Raw genomic sequence first — 25,048 nt, 5'->3', positions numbered from 1 at the left:
CACAGATTTTGAATAATACTCAAAGTGTCAGTGTAATACTCACATTGTTGGTATAATGCTCACAGTGTCAGTGTAATACTCACATTGTTGATATAATACTCACAATGTCAGTGTAATACTCACATTGTTGGTATAATACTCACAGTGTCAGTGTAATACTCACATTGTTGGTATAATCCTCACAGTGTCAGTGTAATACTCACAGTGCCGGTATAATACTCACAGTATCAGTGTAATACTCACATTGTTGATATAATACTCACAATGTCAGTGTAATACTCACATTGTTGGTATAATACTCACAGTGTCAGTGTAATACTCACATTGTTGATATAATACTCACAATGTCAGTGTAATACTCACATTGTTGGTATAATACTCACAGTGTCTGTGTAATACTCACATTGTTGATATAATACTCACAATGTCAGTGTAATACTCACAGTGCCGGTATAATACTCACAGTATCAGTGTAATACTCACATTGTTGATATAATACTCACAATGTCAGTGTAATACTCACATTGTTGGTATAATACTCACAGTGTCAGTGTAATACTCACATTGTTGGTATAATACTCACAGTGTCAGTGTAATACTCACATTGGTGGTATAATACTCACAGTGTCAGTGCAATACTCACATTGTTGGTATAATACTCACAATGTCAGTGTAATACTCACATTGTTGGTATAATACTCACAATGTCAGTGCAATACTCACATTGTTGGTATAATACTCACAGTGTCAGTGTAATACTCACATTGTTGGTACAATACTCACAGTGTCAGAGTAATACTCACATTGTTGGTATAATACTCACAGTGTCAGTGTAATCCTTTCAGTGTCAGTATAACCCTCAAAGTGTCAGTATAATACTCACAGTGTCATAGATAATACTCACGTGTCAGTGTAATACTCACAGTGTCATGTATAACAGACTGTCAGTATAATCCGCAGTGTCTGTATAATCCTCAGTGTCAGTGTAATACTCAGTGTCAGTGCAATACTCACAGTATCGGTATAATACACTGTCAGTATAATCCACAGTGTCAGTGTAATAATCACAGTGTCAGTGTAATGCTAACATTGTCGGTATAATACTCACAGTGTTTGTATAATACTCACAGTGTCAGTGTAATACTCACATTGTCGGTATAATACTCACAGTCTCAGTGTAATACTCACAGTGTCGTTATAATACTCACAGTGTCAGTGTAATACTCACATTGTCGGTATAATACTCACAGTGTCAGTGTAATACTCACAGTGTTGGTATAATACTCACAGTGTCAGTGCAATACTCACAGTGTCGGTATAATACTCACAGTGTCAGCGTAATACTCACATTGTTGGTATAATACTCACTGTGTCAGTGTAATACTCAGTGTTTGTATAACACTCACAGTGTCAGTGTAATACTCACAGTGTCAGTATAATCTTCAGTGTCAGTGCAATACTCACAGTGCCAGTATAATACTCACAGTGTCAGTTTAATACTCACAGTGTCAGTATAATACTCAAAGTGTCAGTATAATACTCACAGTGTCAGTGCAATACTCATAGTGCCAGTATAATACTCACAATGTCAGTGTAATACTCACATTGTCGGTATAATACTCACAGTGTCAGTGTAATACTCACAGTGTCGGTATAATACTCACAGTGTCAGTGTAATACTCACAGTGTCAGTATAATACTCACAGTGTCAGCGTAATACTCACATTGTTGGTATAATACTCACAGTGTCAGTGTAATACTCAGTGTTTGTTTTGCACTCACATTGTCAGTGTAATACTCACAGTGTCAGTATAATACTCACAATGTCAGTGTAATACTCACATTGTCGGTATAATACTCACAGTGTCAGTGTAATACTCACAGTGTCAGTGCAATACTCACAGTGTTTGTATAATACTCACAGTGTCAGTGTAATACTCACATTGTCGGTACAATACTCACAGTGTCAGTGTAATACTCACAGCGTCAGTATAATACAGTGTCAGTATAATACTCACAGTGTCAGTGCAATACTCACAGTGCCAGTATAATACTCACAGTGTCAGTTTAATACTCACAGTGTCAGTATAATACTCAAAGTGTCAGTATAATACTCACAGTGTCAGTGCAATACTCATAGTGCCAGTATAATACTCACAATGTCAGTGTAATACTCACATTGTCGGTATAATACTCACAGTGTCAGTGTAATACTCACAGTGTCGGTATAATACTCACAGTGTCAGTGTAATACTCTCAGTGTCAGTATAATACTCACAGTGTCAGCGTAATACTCACATTGTTGGTATAATACTCACAGTGTCAGTGTAATACTCAGTGTTTGTTTTGCACTCACATTGTCAGTGTAATACTCACAGTGTCAGTATAATACTCACAATGTCAGTGTAATACTCACATTGTCGGTATAATACTCACAGTGTCAGTGTAATACTCACAGTGTCAGTGCAATACTCACAGTGTTTGTATAATACTCACAGTGTCAGTGTAATACTCACATTGTCCGTATAATACTCACAGTGTCAGTGTAATAATCACATTGTCGGTATAATACACACAGTGCCAGTGTAATACTCACATTGTCGGTGTAATACTCACAGTGTTTGTATAATAATCACAGTGTCAGTTTAATGCTCAAACTGTCAGTGTAATACTCACATTGTCGGTATAATACTCACAGTGCCGGTATAATACTCACAGATTTTGAATAATACTCAAAGTGTCAGTGTAATACTCACATTGTTGGTATAATGCTCACAGTGTCAGTGTAATACTCACATTGTTGATATAATACTCACAATGTCAGTGTAATACTCACATTGTTGGTATAATACTCACAGTGTCAGTGTAATACTCACATTGTTGGTATAATCCTCACAGTGTCAGTGTAATACTCACAGTGCCGGTATAATACTCACAGTATCAGTGTAATACTCACATTGTTGATATAATACTCACAATGTCAGTGTAATACTCACATTGTTGGTATAATACTCACAGTGTCAGTGTAATACTCACATTGGTGGTATAATACTCACAGTGTCAGTGCAATACTCACATTGTTGGTATAATACTCACAATGTCAGTGTAATACTCACATTGTTGGTATAATACTCACAATGTCAGTGCAATACTCACATTGTTGGTATAATACTCACAGTGTCAGTGTAATACTCACATTGTTGGTACAATACTCACAGTGTCAGTGTAATACTCACATTGTTGGTATAATACTCACAGTGTCAGTGCAATCCTTTCAGTGTCAGTATAACCCTCACAGTGTCAGTATAATACTCACAGTGTCATAGATAATACTCACGTGTCAGTGTAATACTCACAGTGTCATGTATAACAGACTGTCAGTATAATCCGCAGTGTCTGTATAATCCTCAGTGTCAGTGTAATACTCAGTGTCAGTGTAATACTCACAGTATCGGTATAATACACTGTCAGTATAATCCACAGTGTCAGTGTAATAATCACAGTGTCAGTGTAATGCTCACATTGTCGGTATAATACTCACAGTGTTTGTATAATACTCACAGTGTCAGTGTAATACTCACATTGTCGGTATAATACTCACAGTCTCAGTGTAATACTCACAGTGTCGTTATAATACTCACAGTGTCAGTGTAATACTCACATTGTCGGTATAATACTCACAGTGTCAGTGTAATACTCACAGTGTTGGTATAATACTCACAGTGTCAGTGTAATACTCACAGTGTCGGTATAATACTCACAGTGTCAGCGTAATACTCACATTGTTGGTATAATACTCACAGTGTCAGTGTAATACTCAGTGTTTGTATAACACTCACATTGTCAGTGTAATACTCACAGTGTCAGTATAATCCTCAGTGTCAGTGTAATACTCACAGTGTCAGTATAATACTCACAGTGTCAGTGTAATACTCACGGCGTCAGTATAATACTGTGTCAGTATAATACTCACAGTGTCAGTGCAATACTCACAGTGCCAGTATAATACTCACAGTGTCAGTTTAATACTCACAGTGTCAGTATAATACTCAAAGTGTCAGTATAATACTCACAGTGTCAGTGCAATACTCATAGTGCCATTATAATACTCACAATGTCAGTGTAATACTCACATTGTCGGTATAATACTCACAGTGTCAGTGTAATACTCACAGTGTCGGTATAATACTCACAGTGTCAGTGTAATACTCACAGTGTCGGTATAATACTCACAGTGTCAGCGTAATACTCACATGTTTGGTATAATACTCACAGTGTCAGTGTAATACTCACAGTGTTTGTATAATACTCACAGTGTCAGTGTAATACTCACATTGTCAGTGCAATACTCACAGTGTTTGTATAATACTCACAGTGTCAGTGTAATACTCACATTGTCCGTATAATACTCACAGTGTCAGTGTAATAATCACATTGTCGGTATAATACACACAGTGCCAGTGTAATACTCACATTGTCAGTGTAATACTCACATTGTCCGTATAATACTCACAGTGTCAGTGTAATAATCACATTGTCGGTATAATACACACAGTGCCAGTGTAATACTCACATTGTCGGTGTAATACTCACAGTGTTTGTTTAATAATCACAGTGTCAGTTTAATGCTCAAACTGTCAGTGTAATACTCACATTGTTGGTATAATACTCACAGTGTCAGTGTAATACTCACATTGTTGATATAATACTCACATTGTCAGTGTAATACTCACATTGTTGGTATAATACTCACAGTGTCAGTGTAATACTCACATTGTTGGTATAATCCTCACAGTGTCAGTGTAATACTCACAGTGCCGGTACAATACTCACAGATTTTGTATAATACTCACAATGTCAGTGTAATACTCACATTGGTGGTATAATACTCACAATGTCAGTGCAATACTCACATTGTTGGTATAATACTCACAATGTCAGTGTAATACTCACATTGTTGGTATAATACTCACAATGTCAGTGCAATACTCACATTGTTGATATAATACTCACAATGTCAGTGTAATACTCACATTGTTGGTATAATACTCACAATGTCAGTGCAATACTCACATTGTTGGTATAATACTCACGGTGTCAGTGTAATACTCACATTGTTGGTATAATACTCACAATGTCAGTGTAATACTCACATTGTTGGTATAATACTCACAATGTCAGTGCAATACTCACATTGTTGGTATAATACTCATAGTGTCAGTGTATTACTCACATTGTTGGTATAATACTCACAGTGTCAGTGTAATACTCACATTGTTGGTATAATACTCACAATGTCAGTGTAATACTCACATTGTTGCTATAATACTCAGTGTCAGTGTAATACTCAAATTGTTGATATAATACTCACGGTGTCAGTGTAATACTCACATTGTTGGTATAATACTCACAGTGTCAGTGCAATACTCACATTGTTGGAATAATACTCACATTGTCAGAGTAATACTCACATTGTTGGTATAATACTCACAGTGTCAGTGTAATACTCACAGTGTCAGTGCAATACTCACAGTGTTTGTATAATACTCACAGTGTCAGTGTAATACTCACATTGTCGGTATAATACACACAGTGCCAGTGTAATACTCACATTGTCGGTGTAATACTCACAGTGTTTGTATAATAATCACAGTGTCAGTTTAATGCTCAAACTGTCAGTGTAATACTCACATTGTCGGTATAATACTCACAGTGCCGGTATAATACTCACAGATTTTGAATAATACTCAAAGTGTCAGTTTAATACTCACATTGTTGGTATAATACTCAGTCTCAGTGTAATACTCACATTGTTGATATAATACTCACAATGTCAGTGTAATACTCACATTGTTGGTATAATACTCACAGTGTCAGTGTAATACTCACATTGTTGGTATAATCCTCACAGTGTCAGTGTAATACTCACAGTACCGGTATAATACTCACAGATTTTGTATAATACTCACAGTATCAGTGTAATACTCACATTGTTGATATAATACTCACAATGTCAGTGTAATACTCACATTGTTGGTATAATACTCACAGTGTCAGTGTAATACTCACATTGGTGGTATAATACTCACAGTGTCAGTGCAATACTCACATTGTTGGTATAATACTCACAATGTCAGTGTAATACTCACATTGTTGGTATAATACTCACAATGTCAGTGCAATACTCACATTGTTGGTATAATACTCACAGTGTCAGTGTAATACTCACATTGTTGGTACAATACTCACAGTGTCAGTGTAATACTCACATTGTTGGTATAATACTCACAGTGTCAGTGTAATCCTTTCAGTGTCAGTATAACCCTCACAGTGTCAGTATAATACTCACAGTATTGGTATAATACACTTTCAGTATAATCTGCAGTGTCAGTATAATCCTCAGTGTCAGTGTAATACTCACAGTGTCATAGATAATACTCACGTGTCAGTGTAATACTCACAGTGTCATGTATAACAGACTGTCAGTATAATCCGCAGTGTCTGTATAATCCTCAGTGTCAGTGTAATACTCAGTGTCAGTGTAATACTCACAGTATCGGTATAATACACTGTCAGTATAATCCACAGTGTCAGTGTAATAATCACAGTGTCAGTGTAATGCTCACATTGTCGGTATAATACTCACAGTGTTTGTATAATACTCACAGTGTCAGTGTAATACTCACATTGTCGGTATAATACTCACAGTCTCAGTGTAATACTCACAGTGTCGATATAATCCTCACAGTGTTAGTGTAATACTCACATTGTCGGTATAATACTCACAGTGTCAGTGTAATACTCACAGTGTTGGTATAATACTCACAGTGTCAGTGTAATACTCACAGTGTCGGTATAATACTCACAGTGTCAGCGTAATACTCACATTGTTGGTATAATACTCAGTGTCAGTGTAATACTCAGTGTTTGTATAACACTCACATTGTCAGTGTAATACTCACAGTGTCAGTATAATCCTCAGTGTCAGTGTAATACTCACAGTGTCAGTATAATACTCACAGTGTCAGTGTAATACTCACAGCGTCAGTATAATACAGTGTCAGTATAATACTCACAATGTCAGTGCAATACTCACAGTGCCAGTATAATACTCACAGTGTCAGTTTAATACTCACAGTGTCAGTATAATACTCAAAGTGTCAGTATAATACTCACAGTGTCAGTGCAATACTCATAGTGCCAGTATAATACTCACAATGTCAGTGTAATACTCACATTGTCGGTATAATACTCACAGTGTCAGTGTAATACTCACAGTGTCGGTATAATACTCACAGTGTCGGTATAATACTCACAGTGTCAGTGTAATACTCACAGTGTCGGTATAATACCCACAGTGTCAGCGTAATACTCACATGTTTGGTATAATACTCACAGTGTCAGTGTAATACTCACAGTGTCGGTATAATACTCACAGTGTCAGTGTAATACTCACATTGTCGGTATAATACTCAGTGTTTGTATAATACTCACAGTGTCAGTGTAATACTCACAGTGTCAGTGCAATACTCACAGTGTTTGTATAATACTCACAGTGTCAGTGTAATACTCACATTGTCCGTATAGTACTCACAGTGTCAGTGTAATAATCACATTGTCGGTATAATACACACAGTGCCAGTGTAATACTCACATTGTCAGTGTAATACTCACATTGTCCGTATAATACTCACAGTGTCAGTGTAATAATCACATTGTCGGTATAATACACACAGTGCCAGTGTAATACTCACATTGTCGGTGTAATACTCACAGTGTTTGTATAATAATCACAGTGTCAGTTTAATGCTCAAACTGTCAGTGTAATACTCACATTGTTGGTATAATACTCACAGTGTCAGTGTAATACTCACATTGTTGATATAATACTCATAATGTCAGTGTAATACTCACATTGTTGGTATAATACTTACAGTGTCAGTGTAATACTCACATTGTTGGTATAAACCTCACAGTGTCAGTGTAATACACACTGTGCCGGTATAATACTCACAGATTTTGTATAATACTCACAGTGTCAGTGTAATACTCACATTGTTGATATAATACTCACAATGTCAGTGTAATACTCACATTGTTGATATAATACTCACAATGTCAGTGTAATACTCACATTGTTGATATAATACTCACAATGTCAGTGTAATACTCACATTGTTGGTATAATACTTACAGTGTCAGTGTAATACTCACATTGTTGGTATAAACCTCACAGTGTCAGTGTAATACTCACAGTGCCGGTATAATACTCACAGATTTTGTATAATACTCACAGTGTCAGTGTAATACTCACATTGTTGATATAATACTCACAATGTCAGTGTAATACTCACATTGTTGATATAATACTCACAATGTCAGTGTAATACTCACATTGTTGATATAATACTCACAATGTCAGTGTAATACTCACATTGTTGGTATAATACTCACAATGTCAGTGTAATACTCACATTGTTGGTATAATACTCACAATGTCAGTGCAATACTCACATTGTTGGTATAATACTCACAGTGTCAGTGTATTACTCACATTGTTGGTATAATACTCACAGTGTCAGTGTAATACTCACATTGTTGGTATAATACTCACAGTGTCAGTGTAATACTCACATTGTTGATATAATACTCATGGTGTCAGTGTAATACTCACATTGTTGGTATAATACTCACAGTGTCAGTGCAATACTCACATTGTTGGAATAATACTCACGGTGTCAGTGTAATACTCACATTGTTGGTATAATACTCACAATGTCAGCGTAATACTCACATTGTTGGTATAATACTCACAATGTCATTACAATACTCACATTGTTGGTATAATACTCACAATGTCAGTGTAATACTCACATTGTTGGTATAATACTCACAGTGTCAGTGTAATACTCACATTGTTGATATAATACTCACGGTGTCAGTGTAATACTCACATTGTTGGTATAATACTCACAGTGTCAGTGCAATACTCACATTGTTGGAATAATACTCACAATGTCAGTGTAATACTAACATTGTTGGTATAATACTCACAGTGTCAGTGTAATACTCACAGTGTCGGTATAATACTCACAGTGTCAGTGTAATACTCACAGTGTCGGTATAATACTCACAGTGTCGGTATAATACTCACAGTGTCAGTGTAATACTCACAGTGTCGGTATAATACCCACAGTGTCAGCGTAATACTCACATGTTTGGTATAATACTCACAGTGTCAGTGTAATACTCACGGCGTCAGTATAATACTGTGTCAGTATAATACTCACAGTGTCAGTGCAATACTCACAGTGCCAGTATAATACTCACAGTGTCAGTTTAATACTCACAGTGTCAGTATAATACTCAAAGTGTCAGTATAATACTCACAGTGTCAGTGCAATACTCATAGTGCCATTATAATACTCACAATGTCAGTGTAATACTCACATTGTCGGTATAATACTCACAGTGTCAGTGTAATACTCACAGTGTCGGTATAATACTCACAGTGTCAGTGTAATACTCACAGTGTCGGTATAATACTCACAGTGTCAGCGTAATACTCACATGTTTGGTATAATACTCACAGTGTCAGTGTAATACTCACAGTGTTTGTATAATACTCACAGTGTCAGTGTAATACTCACATTGTCAGTGCAATACTCACAGTGTTTGTATAATACTCACAGTGTCAGTGTAATACTCACATTGTCCGTATAATACTCACAGTGTCAGTGTAATAATCACATTGTCGGTATAATACACACAGTGCCAGTGTAATACTCACATTGTCAGTGTAATACTCACATTGTCCGTATAATACTCACAGTGTCAGTGTAATAATCACATTGTCGGTATAATACACACAGTGCCAGTGTAATACTCACATTGTCGGTGTAATACTCACAGTGTTTGTTTAATAATCACAGTGTCAGTTTAATGCTCAAACTGTCAGTGTAATACTCACATTGTTGGTATAATACTCACAGTGTCAGTGTAATACTCACATTGTTGATATAATACTCACATTGTCAGTGTAATACTCACATTGTTGGTATAATACTCACAGTGTCAGTGTAATACTCACATTGTTGGTATAATCCTCACAGTGTCAGTGTAATACTCACAGTGCCGGTACAATACTCACAGATTTTGTATAATACTCACAATGTCAGTGTAATACTCACATTGGTGGTATAATACTCACAATGTCAGTGCAATACTCACATTGTTGGTATAATACTCACAATGTCAGTGTAATACTCACATTGTTGGTATAATACTCACAATGTCAGTGCAATACTCACATTGTTGATATAATACTCACAATGTCAGTGCAATACTCACATTGTTGGTATAATACTCACAATGTCAGTGCAATACTCACATTGTTGGTATAATACTCACGGTGTCAGTGTAATACTCACATTGTTGGTATAATACTCACAATGTCAGTGTAATACTCACATTGTTGGTATAATACTCACAATGTCAGTGCAATACTCACATTGTTGGTATAATACTCATAGTGTCAGTGTATTACTCACATTGTTGGTATAATACTCACAGTGTCAGTGTAATACTCACATTGTTGGTATAATACTCACAATGTCAGTGTAATACTCACATTGTTGCTATAATACTCAGTGTCAGTGTAATACTCAAATTGTTGATATAATACTCACGGTGTCAGTGTAATACTCACATTGTTGGTATAATACTCACAGTGTCAGTGCAATACTCACATTGTTGGAATAATACTCACATTGTCAGAGTAATACTCACATTGTTGGTATAATACTCACAGTGTCAGTGTAATACTCACAGTGTCAGTGCAATACTCACAGTGTTTGTATAATACTCACAGTGTCAGTGTAATACTCACATTGTCGGTATAATACACACAGTGCCAGTGTAATACTCACATTGTCGGTGTAATACTCACAGTGTTTGTATAATAATCACAGTGTCAGTTTAATGCTCAAACTGTCAGTGTAATACTCACATTGTCGGTATAATACTCACAGTGCCGGTATAATACTCACAGATTTTGAATAATACTCAAAGTGTCAGTTTAATACTCACATTGTTGGTATAATACTCAGTCTCAGTGTAATACTCACATTGTTGATATAATACTCACAATGTCAGTGTAATACTCACATTGTTGGTATAATACTCACAGTGTCAGTGTAATACTCACATTGTTGGTATAATCCTCACAGTGTCAGTGTAATACTCACAGTACCGGTATAATACTCACAGATTTTGTATAATACTCACAGTATCAGTGTAATACTCACATTGTTGATATAATACTCACAATGTCAGTGTAATACTCACATTGTTGGTATAATACTCACAGTGTCAGTGTAATACTCACATTGGTGGTATAATACTCACAGTGTCAGTGCAATACTCACATTGTTGGTATAATACTCACAATGTCAGTGTAATACTCACATTGTTGGTATAATACTCACAATGTCAGTGCAATACTCACATTGTTGGTATAATACTCACAGTGTCAGTGTAATACTCACATTGTTGGTACAATACTCACAGTGTCAGTGTAATACTCACATTGTTGGTATAATACTCACAGTGTCAGTGTAATCCTTTCAGTGTCAGTATAACCCTCACAGTGTCAGTATAATACTCACAGTATTGGTATAATACACTTTCAGTATAATCTGCAGTGTCAGTATAATCCTCAGTGTCAGTGTAATACTCACAGTGTCATAGATAATACTCACGTGTCAGTGTAATACTCACAGTGTCATGTATAACAGACTGTCAGTATAATCCGCAGTGTCTGTATAATCCTCAGTGTCAGTGTAATACTCAGTGTCAGTGTAATACTCACAGTATCGGTATAATACACTGTCAGTATAATCCACAGTGTCAGTGTAATAATCACAGTGTCAGTGTAATGCTCACATTGTCGGTATAATACTCACAGTGTTTGTATAATACTCACAGTGTCAGTGTAATACTCACATTGTCGGTATAATACTCACAGTCTCAGTGTAATACTCACAGTGTCGATATAATCCTCACAGTGTTAGTGTAATACTCACATTGTCGGTATAATACTCACAGTGTCAGTGTAATACTCACAGTGTTGGTATAATACTCACAGTGTCAGTGTAATACTCACAGTGTCGGTATAATACTCACAGTGTCAGCGTAATACTCACATTGTTGGTATAATACTCAGTGTCAGTGTAATACTCAGTGTTTGTATAACACTCACATTGTCAGTGTAATACTCACAGTGTCAGTATAATCCTCAGTGTCAGTGTAATACTCACAGTGTCAGTATAATACTCACAGTGTCAGTGTAATACTCACAGCGTCAGTATAATACAGTGTCAGTATAATACTCACAATGTCAGTGCAATACTCACAGTGCCAGTATAATACTCACAGTGTCAGTTTAATACTCACAGTGTCAGTATAATACTCAAAGTGTCAGTATAATACTCACAGTGTCAGTGCAATACTCATAGTGCCAGTATAATACTCACAATGTCAGTGTAATACTCACATTGTCGGTATAATACTCACAGTGTCAGTGTAATACTCACAGTGTCGGTATAATACTCACAGTGTCGGTATAATACTCACAGTGTCAGTGTAATACTCACAGTGTCGGTATAATACCCACAGTGTCAGCGTAATACTCACATGTTTGGTATAATACTCACAGTGTCAGTGTAATACTCACAGTGTCGGTATAATACTCACAGTGTCAGTGTAATACTCACATTGTCGGTATAATACTCAGTGTTTGTATAATACTCACAGTGTCAGTGTAATACTCACAGTGTCAGTGCAATACTCACAGTGTTTGTATAATACTCACAGTGTCAGTGTAATACTCACATTGTCCGTATAGTACTCACAGTGTCAGTGTAATAATCACATTGTCGGTATAATACACACAGTGCCAGTGTAATACTCACATTGTCAGTGTAATACTCACATTGTCCGTATAATACTCACAGTGTCAGTGTAATAATCACATTGTCGGTATAATACACACAGTGCCAGTGTAATACTCACATTGTCGGTGTAATACTCACAGTGTTTGTATAATAATCACAGTGTCAGTTTAATGCTCAAACTGTCAGTGTAATACTCACATTGTTGGTATAATACTCACAGTGTCAGTGTAATACTCACATTGTTGATATAATACTCATAATGTCAGTGTAATACTCACATTGTTGGTATAATACTTACAGTGTCAGTGTAATACTCACATTGTTGGTATAAACCTCACAGTGTCAGTGTAATACACACTGTGCCGGTATAATACTCACAGATTTTGTATAATACTCACAGTGTCAGTGTAATACTCACATTGTTGATATAATACTCACAATGTCAGTGTAATACTCACATTGTTGATATAATACTCACAATGTCAGTGTAATACTCACATTGTTGATATAATACTCACAATGTCAGTGTAATACTCACATTGTTGGTATAATACTTACAGTGTCAGTGTAATACTCACATTGTTGGTATAAACCTCACAGTGTCAGTGTAATACTCACAGTGCCGGTATAATACTCACAGATTTTGTATAATACTCACAGTGTCAGTGTAATACTCACATTGTTGATATAATACTCACAATGTCAGTGTAATACTCACATTGTTGATATAATACTCACAATGTCAGTGTAATACTCACATTGTTGATATAATACTCACAATGTCAGTGTAATACTCACATTGTTGGTATAATACTCACAATGTCAGTGTAATACTCACATTGTTGGTATAATACTCACAATGTCAGTGCAATACTCACATTGTTGGTATAATACTCACAGTGTCAGTGTATTACTCACATTGTTGGTATAATACTCACAGTGTCAGTGTAATACTCACATTGTTGGTATAATACTCACAGTGTCAGTGTAATACTCACATTGTTGATATAATACTCATGGTGTCAGTGTAATACTCACATTGTTGGTATAATACTCACAGTGTCAGTGCAATACTCACATTGTTGGAATAATACTCACGGTGTCAGTGTAATACTCACATTGTTGGTATAATACTCACAATGTCAGCGTAATACTCACATTGTTGGTATAATACTCACAATGTCATTACAATACTCACATTGTTGGTATAATACTCACAATGTCAGTGTAATACTCACATTGTTGGTATAATACTCACAGTGTCAGTGTAATACTCACATTGTTGATATAATACTCACGGTGTCAGTGTAATACTCACATTGTTGGTATAATACTCACAGTGTCAGTGCAATACTCACATTGTTGGAATAATACTCACAATGTCAGTGTAATACTAACATTGTTGGTATAATACTCACAGTTTCAGTGTAATACTCAGATTGTTGGTATAATACTCACAGTGTCAGTGTAATACTCACAGTGTCGGTATAATACTCACAGTGTCAGCGTAATACTCACATTGTTGGTATAATACTCACAATGTCAGTACAATACTCACGTTGTTGGTATAATACTCACAATGTCAGTGTAATACTCACATTGTTGGTATAATACTCACAGCGTCAGTGTAATACTCACATTGTCAGTATAATACTCACAGTGTCAGTGTAATACTCAAATAGTCGGTGTAATACTCACAGTGTTTGTATAATACTCACAGTGTCAGTGCAATACTCACAGTGTTGGTATAATACTCACAGCGTCAGTGTAATACTCACATTGTCGGTATAATACTCACAGTGTCAGTGTAATACTCAAATAGTCGGTGTAATACTCACAGTGTTTGTATAATACTCACAGTGTCAGTGCAATACTCACATTGTTGGTATAATACTCACAGTGTCAGTGTAATCCTTTCAGTGTCAGTATAATGTGCAGTTTCAGTGTTCTTCTGTAGGATGTTCACCATTTCTCTGTTGGTCTCTTGTTTAATTGCTCCGTTGTGTATTTTTGACCATTCATATGCACAAGGTGGCAGCTCTGTTTTGGATGCCCTCTGCCCAATGCATTTGTGCTCCCTTTGACTCTCTTTGGATTGCCTTACAGACTTTCCCTATCCCTTTGGTTGGATAAATGGATATTTGGCAATTGTGGTCGGTGCTATCATGACTTTTATTGTTCAGAGCAGCTCGGTCTTCACATCAGCGATTGTTCCACTCATAGGTAAGAAGAAGCTCTCGTGATACCTGGCCTCTCACCTCCAATACACACACATATCAAAGCCTGCTCAGCATTGTGGACACTGTGTTAATAATGTTGTTTTCATTCTTGTCTTTAAGTATGAATCCCATAGCACCGAAGGCCTGTGAATCCTCAGCGCCCTGTGGCCAACACCCAATGACGTCAATACTGCTCCCCAGGCACAGAGTGCCACCAGCTCAACTACATGTCTTGGTTAGAGCCCCACCAAAAGCCGTACCTAGCTCAAACCTCTCCTCAGCCTAGACCCCTTACCCCCACAGGTCTCCCCCTCCCTGCTGGCTCCTCCCCCAGTCCTGGGATCCCAGAATTGTCCTGGAGTCTCCAGAAATTAAAGATTAATCCAGGACACTGCTCTGAGCAACCCATGACAAAGTCTTTGAGGCTTAAGAAACATTGCAATTTTCTTTAAACCCTTAAACCCTATTGTTTATTTGTTCGAAAATTATTGGAAACAGGCTGTTTAATTGACAGTCAAGAATCATATAATCAGGTGTAGAATCGGGTGGGGGCAGGGCACCGTGAGGATGGACGTGGCGGGCGACAAACTGTGAGAGAGTGAGGGCGAGGCAGTTGGAGGCAGGAGGTGACGGGATGGAAACTTCGGGAATCCATCCAATCAGAATTGGCAAACCGAGGTGCCAGAAATTTGCATGGTGCCACTCGGTTACTGTAAATGCTGTGGGTGGAATTTGCAGCATCTCCACCTGACATTGTTCCAGATCACAAGGTCAGGCCGGTGGGGGGAGGTGTAAGCTTTGTGGGCAGCCAGTGGGACTGGTTGCCTTGTTGCTAGGACTCCTGACCCAGAATTCGGGACAAGGAAGTGGGGGAAGGAGAATTGGTGTAGCACCTTGCTTCACCATATGAAGCAGTCAGTTTTAAGGCAGGAAATGATTTTTTTAATATAATATATCCAAAAAGTGCTGGAAATACTCAGCAGGTCTGGCAGCATCTGTGGAGAGAGAAACCGAGTTAACATTTCAGGTCAGTGACCCTTCATCTGAACTGACTTGAAAACTTAACTCTGTTTCTCTCTCCACAGATGCTGCCAGACATGCTGAGTATTTCCAGCACTTTTTTGGTTTTATTTCAGATTTCCAGCACCTGCAGTATTTTGCTTTTATTACAATGATTTTCTAAAGCTATTAATCCCACCAGCTCCATCTACAATAACACAGACCCTGTGTTGAGAGGAATTCCACACCTGGGGCTGAATTTTGTGTTAGAGGCGGGGCTCTTGGCCCCGGGCAGAAAAGGTGGGGGAATACCCCGCCTCTGCCTTGTCATGTCCGCCCTCCCCTCTCCAAAACGATCCTCCGGTCTTTTTACATCAAAGTTTGAAAAGATGGGATCCCTTCCAAGAGCTGCCGGCCAGTCACAGGGCTGGCAGCTCAGCAGTATCGGCAGTGCCACTGGGAGTGGTGGCCGCTGATGGTACTGCAGAAACCTCAGACCCAGGCCCAACGCTGGACCCCCGGACCTCAGTTAAGTGAGATGGGGTCGCTGGGGCCAGTCCAGAACACCCCAGCTAGGAGGGGTGATTGGGGGGGGGGGGTGGCGTCTGCTCGTGCAGGCCAGGGGGAGGGGAGGATCCTAGGGGGTCAAGTTGTTCCCGGTGGAGGTCCTCCATGGGCCACAAATTGCCCACAAAGGAGGATACCCCCCCCAAACCGACAGGGAGGGCACCTCATGTTACAATGTATCCTCACGGTGTGGTGGAGGCCCCCCACCCCCCCACAGCTGGTGGTAAGATTACAGTTGCGGCGGGAAGAGGCCCTTAATTGGTTTTTGGTAGGCCACTTAAGGGCCTCACTTGGCCTCTGGGCAGCAAGGCCATCGTCGGCCTATCTCGCCGCCAGGAAAATCACTCAGCGACGGGGATGCGACGAACCCCTTGCCCTGCCACCACCTCCACAATCCCCTACCCATTGCAATACTCCGTGCCCCCCGCCTCCAACCCCGCCTCAGGGGGATTCACAAAACCCCAGCCCCAGCGACCGGGAGATTACAGCTGCAGACTGTGACCTGTACCTCACCCCTCACACAGCACTGCAGGTGAATGCTTGCTGCTTCTCATGTGATTGACCGCTCAATCTAAGGCTGATTAACTGCTCTTTTCCTTTTGACCTGTGCAGGGATCGGGGTGATCAGTCTGGAGAGGGCATATCCTTTATGCTTGGGGTCGAACATTGGAACAACAACCACAGCAATACTGGCAGCCCTGGCCAGCCCAGCCAAACAACTGGGCAATGCTGTACAGGTAACACACTCTCACTCACTCACAAACACATACATGCGCCAGACTAAGGACCTCTCTTGATGGAAAATTCAGTTAGTAATTCTGAGTAATCCTGGTTCAATTCAGGAACCTCACTCCCTCCCCCCTCCACCCATGCTTTCCACATGCTAATTTAATTATTAGACCTTTCCTCTTTCCATGTTTCTCCTCTCTTTTCTTTTTCTGATGATTCTTGTCATATCTCAGGCTGAAAGAATCACACTTGAAGTCACAGATTTAACTTTAACAAAGATTTAGCAAGCTTTTAATGGAGGCCCTCTCTTACTGCTGCTACATGTGCTATCTGACCTTACAACAACTCCCCAGGTCAGGTGACTCCCCGTAATACAGAGAGTTCCTTTCAGTTTCTCTTCCAAGTGCCATGTAGTATCTAATACTGAAGCCCTCACAAACAATCAGCCATCATCCCTCCCTCATCAGACCAAAAAATGTCCATGATTTTCCTGCTTGGTGAATTAGCTTAGACTCCATCACCTACCAAACATACTGTAATAAATTTTACAAAGAAACATAACGAATCATTATTTTCCTAACTCACTGAGTAAATGAATTTCTTCATTCGCTTTCAAGGGCAACATATACCCTTTTTGGCTCAATACCCCGGACTACAGACATATCAGCTCCAGAAAATGTCATGACACAATCCTAAATATATCCGTATTTACCTCTGTATTTTTTTCATTATCCTTGTTGCAAATGTCACATCTCAGGCAGAAAGAATCACACTTGAAGTCACAGATTTAACTCTAGCAAAGATTTAACAAGCTTTTAATGAAGGCTCTCTCTTACCACTGCTACATGTGCTACCAGGCATACCTAAAAATGAGGTGTCAGCCTGGTGAAGCTGCAAGACAGGACTACTTGCCTGCCAAACAACGGAAGCAGTATACGACAGACAGGGCTAAGCGATCCCACAACCAAAGCAAATGTCAAAGCTCTGCAGTCCTGCCACATCCAGTCGTGAATGGTGGTGGACAATTAAACAACTGACAGGAGGAGGAGTCTCCATAAATATCCCCATCCTCAATGATGGAGGAGCTCAGCACATCAGTGCAAAAGACAAGGCTGATGTATTTGCATCCAACTTCAGCCAAAAGTGCCGAGTGGACGATTCATCTCGGTCTCCTCCTGAGGTTCCCAGCATCACGGATGCCAGCCTTCAGCCAATCCAATTCACTCCACATGACATCAAGAAAAGGCTGAAGGTACTGCATACTGCAAAGGCTATGGGCCCTGACAACATTCTGGCAATATTACTGAAGACTTATGCTCCAGAACTACTGTGTCCCTAGCCAAGAGGTTTCAGTACAGCTACAGCACTGGCATCCACCTGGCAATGTGGAGAATTGCCCAAATATGTCCTGTACACAAAAAGAAGGACAAATCCAACCCGGCCAATTACCGCCCATCAGTCTACTCTCAATCATCAGTAAAGTGATGGACGGGGTCGTCGACAGCGCTATCAAGCAGCACTTGCTCAGCAATAACCTGCTCACTGACGCTCAGTTTGGGTTCCGCTAGGGACACTCAGCTCCTGATCTCATTACAGCCATGGTTCAAACATGGACAAAAGAGCTGAACTCCAGAGGTGAGGTGAGAGTGACTGCCCTTGACATCTACAAGATGTACTGCAGCAACTCACCAAGACTCTTTCGACAGCACCTTCCAAACCAGCAACCTCTGCCACCTGGAAGGACAAGGGCAGCAGATGCATGGGAACATCACCACCTGCAAATTCCCCTCCAAGCCACACACCATCCTGACATGGAACTATATCACCGTTCCTTCACTGTCGCTGGGACAAAATCCTGGAACTCCTTTCCTAACAGCACTGTGGGTGTACCTACCCCAAATAGACTGCAGCGGTTCAAGAAGGCAGCTCACTGCCACCTTCTCAAAGGCAATTAATGATGGGCAATAAATGTAGGTCTAGCCAGCGACACCCACATCTCATGAATGAATAAAAAAATCTGACTTTACAACGACACTCCAGGTCAGGTGACACCCCATTGTACAGCGAGTTCCTTTCAGTTTCCCTTCCAAGTACCATACAGTATTTAATACTCAAGCCCATACACACAATTAGGCATCATGTTGGAGCATGTCTCCATGGTTTCCAGAAGCCATCTCATATTTCAACCTCGAGGCTAAATAGCGAATGTATTGAAGCTACTAGGGCACGAGGGCACCACACAGAGCCCAGTGCTGTTCGCACTCGCCCTCCACAAACACTTTGCAGCAGACTGTTATGGGACAACTTTAAGAGCAGACCACCTTAAGAATCTGTAAGTGAAGGTCACTGAGAAAAGTGATGTTGTGTCACACATGACCAGAGTTGTGGGTGAGACCTGGCTAGACCTACATTTATTGCCCATCATTAATTGCCTTTGAGAAGGTGGCAGTGAGCTGCCTTCTTGAACCGCTGCAGTCTATTTGGGGTAGGTACACCCACAGTGCTGTTAGGAAAGGAGTTCCAGGATTTTGTCCCAGCGACAGTGAAGGAACGGTGACAGAGTGAGATGTTTTTATTTTTATTTTATTTAGACATACAGCACTGAAACAGGCCCTTCAGCCCACCGAGTCTGTGCCGACCAACAACCACCCATTTATACTAATCCTACATTAACCCCATATTCCCTACCACATCCCCACCATTCTCCTACCACCTCCCTACACTAGGGGCAATTTATAATGACCAATTTACCTATCAACCTGCAAGTCTTTGGTTGTGTTTAGATGTGGCTCGTGCAACAACTGTTTGTATGTATATATATATATATATATGATTAGAGATACAGCACTGAAACAGGCCCTTCAGCCCACCGAGTCTGTGCCGAACATCAACCACCCATTTATACTAATCCTACACTAATCCCATATTCCTACCAAACATCCCCACCTGTCCCTATATTTCCCTACCACCTACCTATTATACTAGTGACAATTTATAATGGCCAATTTACCTATCAACCTGCAAGTCTTTTGGCTTGTGGGAGGAAACCGGAGCACCTGGAGAAAACCCACGCAGACACAGGGAGAACTTGCAAACTCCACACAGGCAGTACCCGAAATCGAACCCGGGTCACTGGAACTGTGAGGCTGCGGTGCTAACCACTGCGCCACTGTGCTGCCCTATATATATACTTATATATATATATACAAGTTAAATTATAATAAAAACCCATACTTTCTTTAGATATTACTTGTTGTCCTGTGAATCTTACAATAGTTCACCCAACAAAGGAACAAGTGATATTACACAGGCTTAGTGAAGAGTGCGATGATTTTGGATCAGGGCTCTAATATATGAGGTAAGTGACACAGAACTAACCCTGAAGATTGAGAGGGGGTATATAATCCAGGATTGCAAAATACTGAAAGGCAAGGATTAGAGAATTGTAAGTGAGTTAATCAATTAAGACTATGCATAGACAAATAAGAACTTTATAAAATGTACAAACCTCCTACAAAGTGTGGGGTAATGCATTTGGGGAGGGCAAACAAGGCAAGGCAACACACAATAAATGGCAGGGCACTGAGAAGTGTAGAGGAACAGAGGGAGCTTGGAGTGCATGTCCGCAGATCACTGAAGGTAACAGGACAGGTAGATAAGGTGGTTAAGAAGGCATCAGGATATTTTCCTTTATTTGCCAAGGCGCAGAATATAAGAGCAGGGGTTACGCTAGAACTATATAAAACACTAGTTAGGCCACAGCTAGACAGTTCTGGTCACCACGTTACAGGAAGGATGTGATTGCACTAGAGAGGGTATAGAGAAGATTTTATGAGGATGTTGTCAGGACTGGAGAATTTTAGCTTTGAAGAACGATTAAATAAAATAAATAAATAAATAAAAATAGATTGGACAGGCTTGGGGTAGTTTCCTTTGGAACAGAGGAGGCTCAAGGGAGATTTAATTGAGGTGTATACAATTATTGCAGAGCCTAGATAAAGTGGATAGGAAAGACCTATTCCAGCAGCAGAAAGGTCAATAAGCAGGGGGCATAGATTTAAAGTAATTGGTCGAAGGATTAGAGGGGAGTTAAGGAGTACCATTTTCACCCAGAGGTTGATGGAGGTCTGGAACTCAGTGCCTGAAAGGGTGGTAGAGGCAGAAACCCTTATCACATTTTAAAAATACTTGCCATATGCACTTGAGCGCTGTCAGCTACAGGGCTATGGGCCAAGAACAGGAAAGTGGGATCAGACTGGACAGCTCTTTTTCAGCCGGCATAAACACGATGGGCCGAATGGCCTACTTCTGTGCTGTAAATTTTCTGTGATTCTATGAAAGTTGAGGATATGCGGAACCAACGAACAGATGTACAAATCAAGCTGTGACAGAAAGTTGGGTGAATATGTAGTTTAGGATATGAGATTAGATACAAAATAGAGATTATCAAGTGTGGGACATATTGTTTGCTCAACTTTGTGCCTGAGCAATATATATCCGGAATTTGGACACAATTTTCCATCCAATTTAGAAAATGAATGATAGGAGGCACTGAACATGAGCATTTACCCATTAGTATGGGACAGCACCTGTCCAGCCTTCCAATCACAGGGGACTCAACCTATTAGCATTTAAGTTCCTTACTCAGTGGGTGGTCCTGCTTGAATTTGTGTGACCTGAAAGTTTGAAAAGACCATCTCCTGGTGCTGTTTCCTCAATGAGCGATAAATCCAAAAGCCAGAACCTCCCCAACATGTTTTTATCAGCAGCTTGAGATATAAACAGGCCAATGTGAACCTGTATTTCAACTTGATATCTGGCTCCTAAGGTTCCATGGTAACCACCAAAACAGTCAATGAGATACGAGCTGGGAGGCCCCTGATCCAGGATGTGGAATCTCGATTTGGTTTATTTTTGGGGAACAGGAAGAATTTGTGTGGAGCTTTTCCTCAATGTAGTGAATGGGCTTGACATAGAGCTCCATAAGAGCAGTTGGTATACGGGCTGTGGAGAGAAGAGGCCTGTATGGCTGATGACCATTTCTCATCATTTTAACAATCTTCATATCCAGTTGTGAAGGATTCTGACACTGACAGCTCTTTTCCTTTGCCAGGTTGCCCTCATCCATCTGTTCTTTAACCTATCTGGAATTCTCATCTGGTATTGCATTCCTTGTATGCGAATCCCGATCTCACTGGCCAAGATGTTTGGTAATGTCACTGCCCGGTATCGCTGGTTTCCTATCCTGTACTTGCTGCTCAGTTTCATCCTGATCCCTGGGGCTGTCTTTGGGCTGTCCATGGCAGGTTGGATAGTGCTGGGAGTCATCGGTGGGCCCATCTTCATCATCCTCATCCTCATCATCGTCATCAACATTATCCAGAAGAAGTGCCCCCAGTGTCTCCCCCCAGTGTTACGTACCTGGAACTTCCTGCCCCTCTGGATGCACTCATTCAGCCCACTGAACAGAGTCCTGATATCCTGCTGTGCATACTGCTGCTGTCAATATTATAGGACGATCACAGAGAATCCCCAGAAGCCCTCAACACACGCTCTGTCAAAGGAGAGTCACTGCTACGATAACGCAGTGAGTGTGGAAAGTGCGCATCTCTGAGGGCTCATCAGCCATTCCACAGGTGGAATAGTCTCTGAGTTGTTTTGTCATTTAAATGAAGACGTTTGCTGATTCCATCTGTAACCTGTGCAGGGAGCTGGTCCTACTCTCTGCAGATACTCAGTGGGCTCAGCTCTCCAACTGCTACACAGTGTGGATCATTCAAAATTCTGCAAACATTTTAAATATAGAAATAAAAGGAGAATAAGCAGACAGGCAGCAGGTCTGTGCATTAATAATGTGTGTATATGTATGTATGTGTTTATCTGTGAGTTCCAGTCTCTGTGTGAGTTTATCTGATCTGCACCACCACTAAGACTTCCTACTTCCACTAGCGTAACATCACCCAACTCCTCCATACCTCAACTCATCTGCTGCCGAAACCCTCATCCATGCCTTCATTACATTTAGACATGACTATTCCAATGCACTCCTGGCCGGCCTCCCACATTCTACCTGCTGTAAATTGAGGTTATTCAAAACTCTGCTGCCAACACACTAACATACTAACCCGCACCAAGTCACGGTCACCCATCAACCCTGTGCTCGCTGACCTACATTAGCTTCCCATCAAGCAGCACCTCGATTTTAAAATTCTCAACCTTATTTTCAAATTCCTTCCCGGTCTCAGCCCTCCCTCTCACTGTAATCGCCCCAGTCCTACAAACAACCTCCAAGGTCTCTGCACTCCATTAATCTCTGCACCATTGGCTCTAAGCTCTGGAATTCCCTCTTTAAACCTCTCTGCCTCTCTATGTCCTTTAAGACCTTCCTGGAAACCTATCTCTTTGACCAAACCTTTGGTCATCTGACCTAATATCTCCTTATGCGATTCAATGTCAAACTTTGCTCCATTATACTCCAGTAAAGCACCTTGGGTCTTTTATTATGTGAAAGGTGCTACATAATACAAGTTGTTGTTGTCTGAGTTCCAGTAAGTTGATCTCGCTGAGTTCCAGTACCTAAGCCGTGCCACACACATTGAATGATGTAACACACTGATTGATGTCACACACTGATTGATGTCACACACTGAGCAATGTCACAGATTGAGTGATATCACACACAATGAATGATGTCACACATTGAATTATGTCACACACTGAGTGATGTCACGCACACTGAATTATGTCATACACTGAGTGATGTCACACACACTGAATAATGTAACACACTGAATTATGTCACTCACTGCGCTGGCATGGAGGTAGGCTGCTGATCAGAGTGCCCCTTGGCCTGGGATGACTTCGGCAGTCATCCTCTGGGTGCCTGAGGCCTGGAAGGCCCTGGAAGGCCCTGGCTGCCTAAAGACGTCCTGCACCAGTGCAGGATTATCCTCAGGCATCGTGGCTGCTGGAGCTGGACTCATTGGCGGAGGGGCTGAGGAGCCCGTGTCCACACTCAAATCGCCCTGAGGGCAGACCCCAGATGTGGAGCTCATTGGAACCTTACTGCTCTCTGGAGAAGGACTAGGAGCAGGAACACTCTCCAGGCTCCTGGCCTTCTCTCGCCGTGCCCCACTGCAGAATTGAAGTCATGGCCAAGGCGAGGGTTTGCAGGTCATGGTGCATCCATGGAATGTGGCTCTCCATGAGGGTCACCAACCTCGTGATGGATGAAGTCATGTGTTAACATGCCTGGGATATGGCAGCAGTCGTGGCATCGTCCACCCTTGGCTGCACATGGCCTCTGGCATCAGCCTGCAACTCCAGCATTCCCTGTGCTGTCGACACCAGGGGCTCATCATCAGCCTGGGGCTCAGCATGGGCCTGGGCACCCACAGTCCTCCAACATTCAGAGACCTCAGCTGTCTCAGCCTTAGCCAGCTGCTCGGGTGCATGTGTGTGGTGCTGCCAGCTTGTGACCCTGATTCTAATGCCAATCGGATACCCACTGAGAGTGTCTGTGCTGGTGGAAGGTGCAGGAGTATCATGAGATGGTTCATCCTCTAAGTATTGCTCGTCTTC

General features: G+C 40.5%; 1 protein-coding gene across 1 annotated transcript in view; it reads left to right on the top strand.

Moving 5' to 3' along the window:
• LOC137347480 (sodium-dependent phosphate transport protein 2C-like) overlaps positions 1-23,081 on the top strand; it is a 180,049-nt gene extending 156,968 nt beyond the window's left edge. The window contains exons 12-14 of the mRNA XM_068011926.1: positions 15,060-15,176; positions 17,351-17,475; positions 22,581-23,081. Of these exons, the coding sequence (XP_067868027.1) occupies positions 15,060-15,176; positions 17,351-17,475; positions 22,581-23,081 (743 nt within the window). The remainder of the gene's footprint in view (positions 1-15,059; positions 15,177-17,350; positions 17,476-22,580) is intronic.
• Positions 23,082-25,048: the final 1,967 nt, after the last annotated feature.

The sequence above is a fragment of the Heterodontus francisci genome, chromosome 32, assembly GCF_036365525.1.
Source record: "Heterodontus francisci isolate sHetFra1 chromosome 32, sHetFra1.hap1, whole genome shotgun sequence".
Taxonomy (NCBI): domain Eukaryota; kingdom Metazoa; phylum Chordata; class Chondrichthyes; order Heterodontiformes; family Heterodontidae; genus Heterodontus; species Heterodontus francisci.
The sequence above is the reverse complement of the archived record's forward strand: the minus strand, read 5'-3'. Positions and strand labels throughout refer to the sequence as shown.